Here is a 16,287-nt window from a genome sequence, read left to right on the forward strand (position 1 = left end):
TGGTAATGCACCTCTCTGACTTAAAGTACCCCTCACTCCACTAAACCCTACCTGCAATTTTAGATCTGGAAACAGCCTGCTTCTCATACCCCAGGACTATCTGCTCTGTGGAAGATCAGGCCTTTTTCTCAGCTGCCCCCTGCCTTTGGAATGCCCTCCCTGACAATCTGAGGACACCAGACTCTAGGTTATTTTAAGACTGGTCTAAAGACCTACTCCCAGTATTTAGAAAAGCTTTTTGCATGTAATGTGTATATATATATTGTTTTATGTCTCTGTTCTTAATGACATTGTGATTGTTTCACAATGAAAAGTGCTTTATAAATAAAATGAATTATTATGTATTATTATTAATCTGACTATGAATTTGGCACTATAGGGATAACAATGTCACCCACCCATTCCTGAGCAGGTGCAAATGATCACAGAGACTGAGGCACCTCAGGATATTAGTCAAAATGTAGCTTTCTGCTCTTCCTATATATATATATATATATATATATATATAGGGTCACTGATGATGGGACTCCAGTGACTCCATCAGTGACTCCAGTTTGCTAGCTCCACAAATTGGATGCCAAAGTGGGAAGCTGTAGGCCTATTTGTGGGGCTAGAAGGAATACAGTCAGACCTTATAGTTACCTAGTTCTTCCGTACGTGTCTCCATTGCTTCTTCCCTCATAGTATCTCTGACAAGGTTTTTGCCAGGTTCACCTAGATGGTTTGGATTTGCCATCTAAAACTTTCACGAGAACAGTAGCTTGCTAGATGTGTTACACTACCTAGTAACGTTATCTACTTTGTAGTAGGCTAGCCTATAGCTACCGAAGTGAGAAAAACACAGCTTTCAAAAACGACAAGCTGCTTAAACGAGCAACACTTTGGTAAATGTATTCTAACTCCGGTAACTTTTCACCAGACATTCCCGTACTGTGTTCTTTTGGTAAAGCATTATTTTAATAGGCCTACTGACCACTCACCAGTATTTTGTATTTGCTGCACTGTGTATTTGCACTGTCCTGCACCCTGTCGTATGTCGTCTTCATCAGCGTATGCCATTACCCTAGTCAAATTCCTAGTACCAGGCTATGTGTAAACCATGCACATGCCAAAGAAACGATTTAAATCTGAAGGTATTCTAACAATATACGGCCTTGCCCGAAATTGGGAAAGGGGGTGTGGCCAATCCTTCTAGTTCCACCTTCGTCACTCCCCAAAGCCGCGTCTTTATCAGGCACTTGTAATGTGACACATCAGTTCCACCTGCTACACCAGGGAGAAAGACAGGCCCCGGAGGGAAGTGCCTCTCATCAAACTCACGACAATGGCTAACAAAACGACTCTGCTTTTCCGGGCGCTTGTTGAGATGTCTGAGATACACTCTTCTAAACTGACACGAGGACTTTCGACCAGGGCGAATATGAGGTGAGGCTATAGCCTACAGACACAACAGACATTGCATGCTTATGGAATGGGGGATATTTTGTACGTTAAGGGAATTAATCTGTACATCTATACCGCGGTTAACCCTACTAACACACGCAGGTTGCGCAAACGTTCGACATACGGCCGCTATAGGTGACGATTCGTCTGCGCCGCGTGCGGAAATTACGCGGCCATTTACGGAAACGCGAGATCTGCCGTTTAGTAGACGCTACGTAAGAACGACACGTCATTCCGAAGTTGCGGCCGCGTGCAAAGAACGCACGTGATCACGTGGGCAGGAACCTCCGTTATAAACTCACCTGGCTGACACTAGATTAACAGGTATTTATATGACTTGGTCTGCACGTCTTTTTCGCACGGTGCAAATATGGTCACTTACTGACCACTGGCTATATTTAGCATTTACCAGTACAAAAAGGAATTAATGCTATATGGGGATATAGCAGCAAGCATTATGATACAAACCAATATAAGACTGAACACCATTAACAGTTTAGAACATTTTATTACACAAAGTACATTACAAATTAAAAGTATACATATTTACAAGGATGAGGTTTACGGTCTGTCACATTACGCATAGCCAGAAAAGCAAAAAAAAGCATGTACAAGCTCTGGCTAGCAACCCATTATCTGACAATTGCAAAAGTTCTAAAAACAAAAATGAAACAGTGCGCATTCTGTGGCAGGCAGACCGGGAACAGACCGTTGTATCCCATAAAAAAAAGGTTAAAATTTACAAAAACTATTTACAAAAAAGGCATCCATCCTGGCAGGCTGGAAAGGCAGGTTTAGGGAGACGGGCTGGGGGTCACCCACATCTGAATCGAGGGTCTGGGCAGAAGAGGTCATCCTCATCTGAATACTCCACTGTGGTCAGGGCTGGAGCTGCGGTCAGGGGCTGGGCTGGGGAGGTCAGCTGGGCTGGAGCAGATGCCTAAGGACATAATGAAATGGCTGTAAAAGCAAGTCGCATACGTTCATTGGAAGCGTGCCATGTCACTGGATACGAGAAAATTAACTGCCTGACATCACATACCTTTTTGCATCGAGCAGGGGCATGTTTCAGCATCTCCTGCAGCTGGGCAGACACCTCCGTCACAGTGGTGCTTGGCTTACAGGCCATAACTGCACCTTTTAACCAAAAAAGGAATGGTTTCAATGCACATGGCATGAAGCAAAGACAATGTATTATTTTGCGAAAATATGAACAATCCCTTACGTAATATGACATTGTAGAGGGTCATATTCTTCAGAGGCTTCTTCCCCCTCTTCCCATGGACGCTGTAGACACACCACACTCTGTGTATGGCAATGGCTGACAGCACCCGCCGGACCACATCTGGCAGATCTTTGCCGCCAATGGAACTCAGATATCGTGTCTGCAAAACATAAAGACAATCATTTACTTTTACATTTCCTTAACACTTCTCTGCAAAAATAAGGAACAAAGTTCTGCCTTGAAGTTACTCACCATCTTCCTTTGATGATCCTTGTCCTTCAGCTGCTCCTCCAAGACCAGCAGCTCCTCCTCCGTTTTAGCAGGGTGCAGGTCATCCAGTACTGCTCCCCGATAGCTGTCTGCAGACTCGCCGGACAGTCTCTGCTCCAGCCTCATCATTGTCTGTGCCATCTCCCTCAGACTCTGCATGACGCTGGAGAACTGCTGACACATCATCCTCTGGAAGTCTGGATATTAAACACAGATGTGGCTATAAGTAATTGTACGGTCCCATAATGGATATTCAGCTCAAAGTATATCCCTACATGCAGCATGAAGTAGTTCACAAAATTCAGCATACCAGCATCTGCAGAGCTTGATGGCAACACTGCTGGAGCTGTTGGTCTCACAGGCGATGGCATCAGAGAACTACCTGAAAACCAGAGGATAAAGGGATGAGCAGGAAACTATGGTGCTGGCGGCGTAGTGATTCTGGCATAAGGGGAAGAATCAACTCGACATGAGACATGTCAGACCCTGACCTGGTCTGGTCGGGGTGCTAATCGCTGATGCATGCTGCTCGTGCCTGGACGTCTGAAGGGCTGAAGGGCCTGGGCTCACAGCGCCTTGGCTCAAAGGACCCGTGCAATGAACATCTACTGCCGAGTAGTGAGATGTGAGATGAGCGAATTAGTGAACTGAGTACATGAGTCTTCAGACAGTCCTGAGTTAACTGTAAGTGTGCAAATATGCATAGACATTTCACCAACACAAACATGCATGGATACCTGCATTGATAACTGGCAGAGCAGGCCTTCCGGCTCTGGCACCTGGCATAGCTGGTCTGGTCTGAGTTCTGCCGACCGGCTGCCTGGGCACTGGAACATATAGTAGAGGTAAATTAGCTCAGATTAGTCAACTCAAGTAGTACTCTTTTGGGACTGTTGAATGCACTTTATTATATTACCTTCGTCACTGGAGTCATAGCGTGTGTTGCGCTGTCTCTTCCTTGTTTCTTGGGAGTTAATCCATTGATGACTGCTGCTCAAACACCTTCGCCAAGGCACTGGCTACTTCATAATGCTCTGTGTGTTTCTCAGCAGAGACAGAGGTTGTCATGGCTCCTCTTGATGTGCTTGTGGAGGTAGATCTGGGAGGTATAGGAGAATGGGCACTCAGAGCAGGAGAACACCCAAGTCTTGCACAGCAATGAGAGAGACCATTAAAAAGGATTCTCACCTGTAGTACAAGTTCAAATATAGAGTGATTATACGTCATTGTAAATGAGAGCTTACTCTCAATTGATTCACGAGGTTAAATAAAGATTGAATGAATATGTAGCTAGTGGGGGGTTACAACCACACAACTGTGGAGAGAGAATGAGACACTTGGTTCCCTCCTCTACTGGTGTTCATGGCCATGGCCACACACCTGGAATACTCCAACCCTGATTTAAAGGCATAAAAGTGGGGAACACATTCTTGAGACGGTTCCTAAAACTGGAGGGAAAAAAAACGGGAAAATGATCTTCCCTCTCCTCATCACTCACTTCTGCATGGGGCTGAGCTCTACCCTGTCAGCAGTGGCAATACATGGGATAGCGGCTCAGCACACAGGAGAACTGCACAGAGAGGAAGGAGGAGAGAGAAAACCAACAACAAAAAAGGCAAGAAGGGTTAATAACTGAGCGAATCTTGCAAGTTTGCACTACAGGGAAGCAATTGCTCAATTTCCCTGATATTGTGGCGTCACTGGCGTCAGTGATGCGTCTTATGAATCTCACATGTCTACCGCTAACATTAACTCAATATCAATATTCCCATTTGTTTATCCCGTCTATGGAAACGTATGTGCATTTGTACTTACGTGTGCCTGCCTATATTGATGATCAGGTGTTTCTCCACCTAAGGGCTGGCCAGACAGAACCATCAGAGACCATTGGGCTGAGCTGAGGAGAGAGCGACATGTTAGAGTGTGTGTGTGCATATGTATATGGTGCTCTTCTGTTAATACTCATGAGGGCATTCAACTGAACAAGACTCACAAAGCCTGTGGTGCTGTCCCAGGACTGCCCCTGGCCACGCCTGTCCCCGTCTTAGCGCCTCTATTAGTAGTCCACATCATGAGTACCTATTATGCAAAATTTGGATTTGTATGCGAGTGAAAACGTAGTACACAATTCTTTACCCGTTTGACAGAATGAGCAACCATTTCAACAGTTAAGAGTAAAATGAAATCCACCAAGATGACTGCTGTAACCAAATGAGCCAAGATGGCTGCTATAACAAATCCTGCTAGCTAGCCTAGCTCCGTTGTTGGGGCTTCTAGTATTGTTAACGTTAACTTCGGAAAAATGAATGCCTAAAAACAAACACATACTAACGGTGTCGTGGGTTAATGCGAAATCAATGAGTAAGCTAATTATCGCATTTTATTCCAAGCGATGAAACAGTATGAACGTGCAGGAGCTCGCGCGAGCCTGCTAGACTCCACCATGCCCGAAAAAGGCTAATCACGTTAGCTGGCTAGCTAGTTAGCTAACATTGGAAAGAGAGCATCTGCATATAGATAATCATTACAAAAGGGTAGCTTGCACATAACGTTGGTGCTTTATCTGGGACGATACCAAAATACATAGTATGTATACATTGAAATTGAGATACTTACATGATCTGTGTTGTCGCGGAGACAAAGACAACGTGTCTTTCTCAATCGCTTCTGTTCAGAACGGACCGGAAGTTTAACCCGTTCTCGTTCTTCTTCTTCTTCGCTGGGTTTAGTGGCGGATGTGCATACCGCCACCTACTGGCACAGAGTGTGTAACTTGTTTGTCTAGTTCTTCGTGTCACCTAAGAAAGTAGCCCAATGCTTTGCATTCTACGTTCACTGCTCAGCGTTCATTGCTCACATTTAGGTTGCAAAATTAGGACTTTATTCATAGGCATATTTTTTATCATTATATTTATTAGGCCTAGACTGCAAATCTTTAGTGTTAATATTAACTGTAAATGAGAAATTACACACAAAACAGACATGCAGGATTTCTCCTCATTATTACAATTCTGTAACTGTATGACTTCAAAATTGATTTTAAAACCTAAGTAATTTACAAATGTTCTGACCCACTGTGACACATTTCCAATAAAGTCAGATTGGGACTGTGATGTAACCACATTGTCACGTTATTTAATTACATCGTAGTTACGGATTTAAGCAGCAGTGGCGGCTACGTTCCCTTACAGTGTACTTGAGGACGGCTATTTTGGTTATTTTGCGACTGAAAAGGCAAGTGTCAGCTAGGTGTCAGCTAGGTCCGCTGCTGGTGACGTCGCAAAGTTACCACAATTACACCAATGTGTCCCGTCAGTTTTACGTACTGTGTTAGTAGGGAAGTCAGCATGATGTTTGTTGATATTCATTTGACATTCACGGTCAAACCCGAGGCTTTGGGGGTCAATTCGCGGCAAGTTGGCTACTGACTGTTTCTGATTGGAATTTTCCAGTACACCTTAAAAATGCCATAACGCCACACTAGACCAGGTCCAGATCAAAAACCACAGCATTTAGACCTGTCAAATCTGCACTAGATTAGCAAATATACTCCAGGGACTCATTAAAACACAGTTTCAGATTTGTGAAACCATCATCATCTTTGTGAAAACTGGAAAAATAGCGATTTCACTCTTTTTTCTCCATTAGGCCAGGTTCAGATCAAAAAACACATTACCTAGACCCGTCAAACCTGCACTAGATTATCAAGTAGATTCCAAGACGCAGTTTCAGATTTGTGGAACCTTTATCCTATTTGTGAATGTAGTATATATTTTTATCCTGTATTACATTAATCACATCTGTGTTACTCTCATGTAGTAATCATTTTATTAGAAGAATGAATAAACTTCACTTAAGTTGGAACTGTGTTGATTTAAGGAGTTTAACATGTGAGTTACAACCTTTGTCTCTGAGTCAGCATGATTATTTGTCTATAGCAAATTGTCACCTCTGAAGTGAGAAGCCTACAGTCCTGTAACATGAATCCAGGAAGGACCCAGGGAGCCCCCATGTCCCAAGAAGGGGGGCAAAGACCATTCAGAAGACTATAGTTGATCTTTTGTGACCATATATGTGTTAATGAACATTCCTTGTATGCAAATTTTGTCGTCATTTGATTCCTGGTTTGAAGCCAGTTTAAAAGCTGCCCCTCCATGTGACCCCCTCCATGTGACCCCTCCCCCGCCATCTAGCAACTTCTAGCGACTTCTGGGACAGCCAATAGCTACTTCCCTTACGGAAGAGTTGGCAACACTGTGTGAACCTTGTATTGACGAAGTTCGGACCCCATGTAGGCTAATAGGCATCCCAGATAGCAAGCGGATCTGGGCCATATATGGGCCGGAACTAAGCCACAAGGGCCAGATCTGGCCTGTATATGGCCCAGATCCGCTTGTTATCTGGGATGCTCAAGAAATTGTCGATTCGACCGTTCTTGCCTCCTTGAAGTTATGTTCCATACGAAGATTATGCATTTGAAATACACTGCATGAATACCTACTTTTCTCTGGTTTTGTGGTTTTTGATCTGGACCTGGTCTAATGTGGTCTAGATGGGGAAAAAAGTGAAATCGCACTTTTTCAAGTTTTCACAAATAGGATAAAGGTTTCACAAATCTGAAACTGTGTTTTAAAATTCCAATCAGAAACTGTGAGTCCGTAGCCAACTTCATCGTGCCGCAAACCGGAACCCAAATTCGGCCTCGTGAATGACCGTGAATGGCACGAATATCAAACATGCTATCTTTACCGCGGTACATCAGTTACTGTTAAGCGATACCCCCCCCCCCAAAAAAAAAGTCTAAACGCACATACTTACTCGTCTATAGCCTTCAAATAAATATCTTACATTATTGCATGTATGTTTGCAATCATTGTAGCGACTTTATTATTTGGGTGGGCTGTGAAGTGCGGTCGGTGGAATGTGAGTCACGAGACTGTGGGAATCCCCGGGTGACGAAACCATTACTTTCGATAGAGGCTGCCCTGCACTACCCATTTTTTTCTTGAAAAAGTAAAATATCAGTTTAATTTGTCCAGAAAAAGCTTAATTTCAAGCCCTGATGTTTCTAACAGCAACACACCGGCCTATTTTGAATAATGCACCAGTAGGCTTATGACAGTTCGTCTGAAGGCAGCACCCGACTGTGTTTAGAGACTCTTGAGATTTCCAGCAGCCGAACGGAAATCCTAGATGAGCCTGTTGTTCTTCCTCCTAGACCTCCCAGAAACCTGGTCTCCTGTGGGGTTCTGGGAACGCGGCACGCCACCCTGCCCCTGCCCTCCGCCTGCCCCCCGGACACACCCACCCGCAGCTTCATCAACCTGGTGGTCCCCACCGCCGCCCGCAGAATGGACTACTCCGAATGCCGGACGCTAGGGTGAGTCACACACACACACACATGCGTGCACAAACACACACACATAACCGCTGTACTCTCCTGTGGGTTGTGTTCAACAGTTCGACCCATGTTAAGGGCTTGCCCGGGGTGGGATTCGAACCCATGTTGGCGAGCTCTTCCACTTGTGAGGCGGACACGCTGACAGTTGTGCCAATAGGGACGTCCATCTTGGACGGACTGTCAGCGCTCTTTTGAGGAGTGCCTGTCACAGTGAGAAGACCTGTGGTATGACTGTGAGGTTTTCCAAGTACATAGAATGAAATCGTAATATAATACTTTGGCGATTGCGTGAAAACATTCCACACATAAAACTAGTGGCCCGGAGTCATAGCATCAGTTTGATGACTGACTTTTTGGGTCCCGATCCAGGTATACTCCAGAGCAGATGTACAACGTGGTGGCCAGTGTGGACCAGTACCAGCATTTCGTCCCCTGGTGTAAGAAGTCTTGCATTATGAAGGGAAGGAACGGGGATGTCCGGGCGAAGCTGGAGATCGGGTTCCCTCCCGTTGTGGAGCGCTACACCTCTGAGCTCACAACGGTCCCCAACCACCAAGTCAGGGTGAGTCCATCTACACCGCTCTAGAAACTAAAGAAACTCTAGAAACTAAAAGGCAAAAGAGCTTATTATTAATAATAATAATAATAATGATGATGATGATTATTATTTCTATTGTTGCTGGTATTATTATTATTATTATTATTATTTATTATTTATTTTATTATTATTATTATTATAGTAATAATAATAATAATACGCACAACCTTAGTAGGCCAGGTGCTGTATCTTAGAGTACATTATTTTTTTTGTATCTGTATTTAGATTGATGTATATAGGCTATTCATATGCCATTGTGATGTGTTTATATATTTGCAGCCTCTAACTGCACCTTTTAGCCTAATTGACTGGCAGATGATGTCAAATGTGATGTCACAGGCTCTCAGCCTATATATACCTGCTACCTGTCATTTGAAACTTTGAAGTTGCTTGATGAAGACCTACGGGTCGAAACGTTGCATTTTTTCAATTAAGTGAACCAGGAGATACCAGTGTGCGGATCTCTCCTCTCTCCAAACAGTTCTAGAAAGTAGCAGTCGTTGTGTTTTTACCTGAGACCGGTTGATGGCACATCAAAGAACAGCCCATGTTAATCCCTTGCTTACCGTACAGCCTCTACATCTGGACTTCCCAGTAAAGGGATGAAGGTTGAGCAAAATAAACGATTAGGGATGTGGTTAAGTTCAGGACGTACAAAAAAGACTGCAACTGATGCGTTTAGATGGCCATCTGCCTACCAGTCTGTCAAAACCTCATGTTCCCCTCAGTGGAAGACGGGAGTCGATGACATGCAAGGACGCTTCTCCTCGTTTAATGTTTTGAGCTCTCGTGGCGAATGAAGCCTGAACATGACTGAACATGTTGAGTGTCAGAAACTAGTCCAGACACAGTCACGTGGACAGACATGGCCACGGCGCCCCAAACCAGCCGTGAACAACCCACTAGTCCCGCGCCATTTCTGCCAGACCGCTGAATCGGCATCCCCACCTTTACAGAGGCGTCCACTGCCTCCCGAGTCTGGACACTCTTGGTGCTGTCAGTTCTGGGGACAGGACGATGATGATGAGTGTCCACGTGTTGTTACAGGCCGTGTGTACAGACGCGTCCATCTTCAATCATCTAGAGACGTTATGGAGGTTTGCTCCCGGACCCAAAGACCAACCAGCCTCTTGCAAGGTGGAGTTCTACGTGAGTACCACACAAGAATCATTTCAAACCTCTCTCAATCTCTTCGTAAGTCAGCGAAGTTAGAATGTCGCCCACTGTAGCTTATGGGTGTAGCTAATGCTTATAAATGACACAAACATTGAGCGGCAGTACCCTTCTTCAGTGATGTAGATGATTACTGAAGCTTTAGTCTTGAGATCAAACAGCATGCCAGTGGAATGGCTACGTTGTGTTCTTGTACGGAAGAGCATTAGGGCCAACAACTGAGTTTATTTATTTTTTTTAAGTTTAAAGTCAGAATTTCTGAGAAAAAAGTCAGAAACAACTTCTGAGAAAAAAGTCTGAATTTCTGACTTTAAACTCAGAAGCTTAAAAAAAAAAAAAAAAATCTCTGCTGTTGGCCCTAATGCTCTTCCGTAGTTCTTGTACGCTTCTGAAAGAATTAATAGATGAAGGGCAGTGTCCTGTAAAGCCAATTAGGTTCTATATATAAACCCAGCTGTCTGATCGGGATCATCCTGGCATCCTGAACCGGCGGTCTTGCCAGTTACCACTAGGAACTGCTAGCTGGGAGTTTGAGACGTTTATGGACCAGGTCAGCTGCGAGGAACATGAGGCCGGGGATTAAGACTGCAGTCCGCTGTAGCATGGGAATAGAGATTGAAAAAGAGGTCTGTGTCTCAAAAGGGACCCTGCCTAAATAAAGGTGAAGATTAGAGGAGCCTAAGAAGTAGTTGGTAGTTTAGTTTTGAATAAACTGTGTAGAGTGATGGTAGAAGGCATTAAAAGTGAACCACCTCAGTCACCCACCAGGCCATAAATGCGTTTCGCTGACCTGGGTGGAACCTTTGTGAATCCATGTTCTCTGGGGGGCAGGTTTATAGGAACGGACACATAACTGTATCTCTCTTTCTCTCTCCAGGTGTCATTTGAGTTCAAATCCCTCCTGCACACTCAGCTTGCGACCATGTTCTTCGACGAGGTCGTTAAGAAGATGGTGAACGCCTTTGAGAGACGGGCAGCCGCTCTGTACGGCTGCACTACAGTACCTCCCCACCGGGGGTGCCAGTGAGGTCAGCGTGAGAACCCCACCCCTGACCCCACAATCACCTCTCCACCACACAGACTGAGGGAAAAGATGACGCCTTGCTTCCCAAACAACATCACAACCCAACTACCCCGATGTACGCGCGCACACACACACACACACACACACACACACACACAGATTTCAACATGGTTATGTCTTATGCAGGAGACTGGGATTCCTCCTTGCTTCTGTTCTTCAAGAATATATTTACTTAAGTTATATACACAAAAAACATTATTTATTCATCACATACATCTTTAATTTATTTACTTGAATGTACAGGCATTTTTATTTTTGGGATAAAAGTGAATGTGTTGCGTCAAATGTTAATCTTGAAAGGGACTGTTTTTTTTATTAAAGTTCTTGACTGAGGCGTGAATGACCAAGTGACTTGTTGATGATTATTTTCTTAATATACTTGGATTAAGAATAAGAGCACGCGAGTGGTCGATTCAGCTGGTTAAAACAAAGACGAGAGCTTTATTCTTCAATACGTTTGCAAGCGGTCTCTCACAACAGGAAGTCAATTCAAGTCAGAGAGCCCCGTCCAAGAGAGGCGGAGCCTTTTTAAGGGGACAGTGTCGTGACATGAGGTTTGACCAGCTGCTCTGGCCGAACAGATGGCCGTGAGAACTAAGTTAGCTTCTCCTTTCCACAAACATTGTAAAACAATAAAACAGAGAAAACAGGAACCTAACAGGAACCTAAATAGAGTTAAGATAACAGAAAACCTATCTTGGCGTGAACACATGGGTGATGAGTTGAAATTCTTTAACAATTCCCCAATCTTGTGGGTAAAACATCCACAACAATAATAATATAAATGAAAGAATCAACCATGTGGAATCAAATTATAAAATATCATCATAAGCAAGGTAAAAAGATAACATGATACTAATCTAATACAGATTTCATATATTCATGAGTGGGAAAAAAAACCTCTTTCTTTTGAGAGGAAAAAAAACTTAACTTCAAGTTTCAAAACAATTCAAAATCCTTATTTCCAATGGCACAGACTTGACTAAGTTCTTGAGTTGAATGAAGGTCTAATTCAACTTCTCCTTTGAACATTAATGCAGTAATGGGCATATCTGTAACAGTATTCAAACACTTTCCAATACACTTAAGAACAATGCCAATAATAATAATAATCAAAATAATAATCATAAAAATGATACCTAGAGATCTGAGAATATTTCCAGAACTTGAAAAAGCATTATCGAAAATTCCCCAAGCATTAAACCCATGGACAGTCTTTAAGATCTGAATACCTTTCATGTTTGATTCATGGAACTCTGTTAATGTGGCATTTGGATCTGAGATGAACGAACAACATTCTGACCCTACAATCGCGCATGTTCCTCCTTTACTAGCAAGAATTATATCTAAGGCAAATCTATTTTGTAGCACAACTTTCTTCATTTCATTCACCTCCTTAGCTAAGGCTGAAATTACTCTGTCCGATGCATTCAAGTGATCCGCCAAGACAGCGGAGAGAGTCATGAGTTCAGTTTGGGTGTTATACATGCCATAGTTAGGGAAAAATACACCAAAAATAAACTGAAAGGGCGATATAGCACGACGATGTCTATAATTTGATTGATGATGAATTACCTGCATTTCAGCGTGATCCACCTTCCTAATCATGGGAATTAAATGAGCAAGATAGCATCTTCCTACACTGTTGCTATTTAGGTTTGAATAAGCTGTATCGCCACAGACTAAAAATACACCTTTTGGAAGGCCTATCGCTGAACCTGGATATAAGAATTTGTAGATAGGAGCAACGCAGGAGCTAGTGCCTAGATCATTAATTTGTGTCCTAACTTGTGTGTTGTATCTGAAAAGATCAATACAGGCTGTAACCTGTTGAAGAGGTACTACTTTGAATTGGTCGACTTGATTTTGATGTTCCATTTCTTGAGGATGCAATTTTGTTTGTGCTTTAATGATGCAATCGATAATTTGACATTTTAATCCAGAAATGGTAATTGAATTTCGCCAATTAACTGTAGTAGATACAGCTGTGCAAGCTAACCTAGTACTCGGTGCATGATTGTCTATTTGGACTAATATAACTTGAATATTGTGAACCAATCCCTGTCCAGCTATTTCAGAAAAGTGTGTAACCTTGAACAGAATAAGGCGGGAGAAATTAGAAGGTCTATGATTCTCATTAACCTCTAGTGTTAATTTGCTTAGAATAACCTCTTCAATCCCTGTATAGGAGTTACCTAGTCTATCTAATCCTACATGAAAATGACAAGCAGAGGATTGTCCAGGAGCAGAGAAAACATGAGTAGCTAAACCCTGCCAGTCATAGTGTGACCATTCTGCTTGGGTTAAAGGAATTGGATAGAATATGGGTGCAGAAGTACTAAGAGGTACATTTTGACAAATCCAACAGTTAGCGTAGTTCATTCTATGTGCAAAGTCTCTGACTATACTAATAGCTTCATTAGGATGCTTCTTTTCCTGTCCAATTGACTTAGCTGATTTGGTTAGGTGCATAGAGCAGTTAAACACAGTACCTTGAGGATAATCTGGAACAGATCTACAAATGTCAACTCCATAATTCTTTGTTCTTGATACTCGCATAACATCTTTAGTTAAAACACACCAATAAGGAGAGTCTTTCTCTACATTAACTTCAGTCACAGTTACAACAGTAGAACCTGGGAATCGTTTGTTACTTTCAAATCTCACATAAGCAGTATGCAGCATCTTCCATCCATCTTCGTTTATCGTATAGACCCAACAGTCAAGTGGAGTGCAACGCTCAACGGGACAAACGAATACTGGAGTGTGTTCTTGTCTTTTCCTTCGTTCAATGGTTTCAGTTTCAGGAGAGAACTGGTCCGAGTTCTCTTTCAAGGGGGGTGCGAGTAGGTGTGTGAGGGGGAGTGTGGTTGGATTATGATTGGGCGTTGCTGGGGCAGTGGTCAAAGTTGTCATCATGACAGCAATGAGGAAAAGATAGGGTGTGTTATCCTTGGTCTGATTCCTCAGATGAGGAGACCAGAGAGTGAGCTTTCGCCCTGGTGGTGACACCGGGTAATGCATCTTGGTTGTTGGAATCTTTTGGCCGGCTGGCCTCGTCTTGGTTTGGAACCAGCCTGCAGTGGGTGGCGTGTACCCAAGACGTCCTCTCAGCTACTTTGATGGCCGTCTGGGTTGTCAGCAAGATCTGGTACGGGCCCAGCCAACGAGCACTATTCCACGCCTTCCGTTTCAGGTCCCGGATCACCACCCATTGGCCTGGCTGGAGGTGATGCAAGAAACCCTCTCTGGCATCCGGGATAGTCGCCTTCACTCTGTTGAAGAGATCTTTTAGTATGTTGTTGAGTGCCAGACAATACTGTACCATGTCTTGTTCACAGGACATCAGAGTCAGCTTGTTCTGGGGAAAAGGTTTGTTAAACATTCTCATAGGTCTACCAGAAATGATTTCATAGGGGGAGAGCCCCGTAGTTTGGTGGGGACGGCCCCTCATGAACATCAAAGCTAAAGGTAAAATTTTCATCCATGACAGATTTGTTTCTGCCATCAGTTTGGTGAGCTTAACCTTCAATGTCTGGTTAGCTCTTTCTACAATCCCGGCTGATGCAGCATGGTAACTGCAGTGCGTTCGGAGGTCAATTTGCAAACTCTTACAAATCTCATTAATCACATTATTCACAAAATGGCTTCCTCTATCAGAGGAAAGTTTCAAAGGCAATCCCCATCTGGGGATTATCTCTCGGAGGAGACTCCTGGCCACAGCGATTGCTGAGGCATGCCTGCAAGGGAAAACTTCAGTCCACTTGGAAAAAACATCAGTTAAGACAAGGCAATATTTATACCCTTCGCATGGTGTAAGTTCAATAAAATCCATCATCACATGTTCCCACGGAGACTCTGGTCTCGGGTGAGCTGACATTTTCATTTTGATACCTTTCCCAATGTTGTTTTGCATACAGATGATGCATTTGGCACAACTCTGCTCTGCAAACACAGTGAACCCTGGCGCATACCAATACCTGTGCACATCATCCACAACTCCTAATTTTGAAATATGATCAGGACCATGCGCTAGTTTGAACGCATACTGGAAACAAGAACGAGGTAAGACTGGTTTGTTATTAGGTCCTAGCCATAACCTGCTTTCATCATTGAATGTGCATTTGGTTTTCCACTTCTTCTTCTCATCAGGAGGAGCAGATTCCTGTAGGTCGGCAATGTCGTTCAGAGACATGGGAGGAGAGACCTGTGAATCCACAGATGAGAGAGAGAGCATAGACAACACAGGAGCGCAAGAGGAGAGTGCCGCCGCTTTAGCAGCTGAGTCAGCAGCCGTATTACCTATGGACACAGGATCCGAGGTTCTAGCATGAGCTTTACATTTGCATACTGCTAAACTGGATGGCAACAACATTGCTTGCAATAAATGGTTAATCAAAGTATTATGAGCAATGGGTTTACCACTTGAGGTAAGGAACCCACGATTCCTCCATAGCATCGCAAAATCATGGACTGTGCTAAACGCATATGCACTGTCTGTGTGGATAGTAGCAGACTTACCCTTGGCTAAAATACATGCCCTGGTGAGCGCAAATAATTCAGCAGCCTGTGCAGAAAGATGGTTAGGAAGTCTGGCTGATTCCAGCACTGTATCAGCAGTGGTAACCGCATAGGCAACAACCGGCTCACCAGCTTGTGATCGCTGGGCAGAACCATCCACAAAGAGTTCAAAATCAGGGTTAGACAAAGGAACATCAGTGAGGTCAGGGCGTGGCTTACTGACTAAGTCAATAACAGCCACACAATCATGTGGATCTCCGTCATCTGGTGTTGGCAACAGTGTCGCTGGATTCAGGACAGTACATCTCTGGAGAGTAACATTAGACATGGTTAGTAACACATTCTGATAGTGTAACAGTCTCGCTGGATGCAGGTGTGAGGTCTTTGCCTGTAAAAGTAAAGCAGAAACAGCATGTGGAACATTCACGATTAGTGGTCGCATGGCTACCACGTCGACACATCCCAATACTGCTTCAGTGGCCGCCGCCACTGATCTTAGACATGGGATTAACCCTCTAACTACACTATCAAGCCTTTTAGAGTAGTATGCAACCGGTCTGTACCGGTCCCCA

General features: G+C 43.7%; 1 protein-coding gene across 1 annotated transcript; it reads left to right on the forward strand.

Moving 5' to 3' along the window:
* Positions 1–1,295: 1,295 nt before the first annotated feature.
* On the forward strand, positions 1,296–11,137 carry LOC311328297 (coenzyme Q-binding protein COQ10 homolog, mitochondrial-like; the record flags this gene model as incomplete). Its single annotated transcript, XM_084462284.1, has 5 exons — positions 1,296–1,425; positions 8,157–8,318; positions 8,709–8,901; positions 9,985–10,086; positions 10,988–11,137. Exons 1-5 carry the CDS (start codon positions 1,325–1,327, stop codon positions 11,135–11,137), a joined length of 708 nt encoding a protein of 235 aa, XP_084318410.1. The 5' UTR covers positions 1,296–1,324.
* Between the last annotated feature and the right edge of the window lie 5,150 nt (positions 11,138–16,287).

This window comes from Borostomias antarcticus, assembly GCF_949987555.1.
Source record: "Borostomias antarcticus genome assembly, contig: scaffold_65, whole genome shotgun sequence".
Classification (NCBI taxonomy): Eukaryota; Metazoa; Chordata; class Actinopteri; order Stomiiformes; family Stomiidae; genus Borostomias; species Borostomias antarcticus.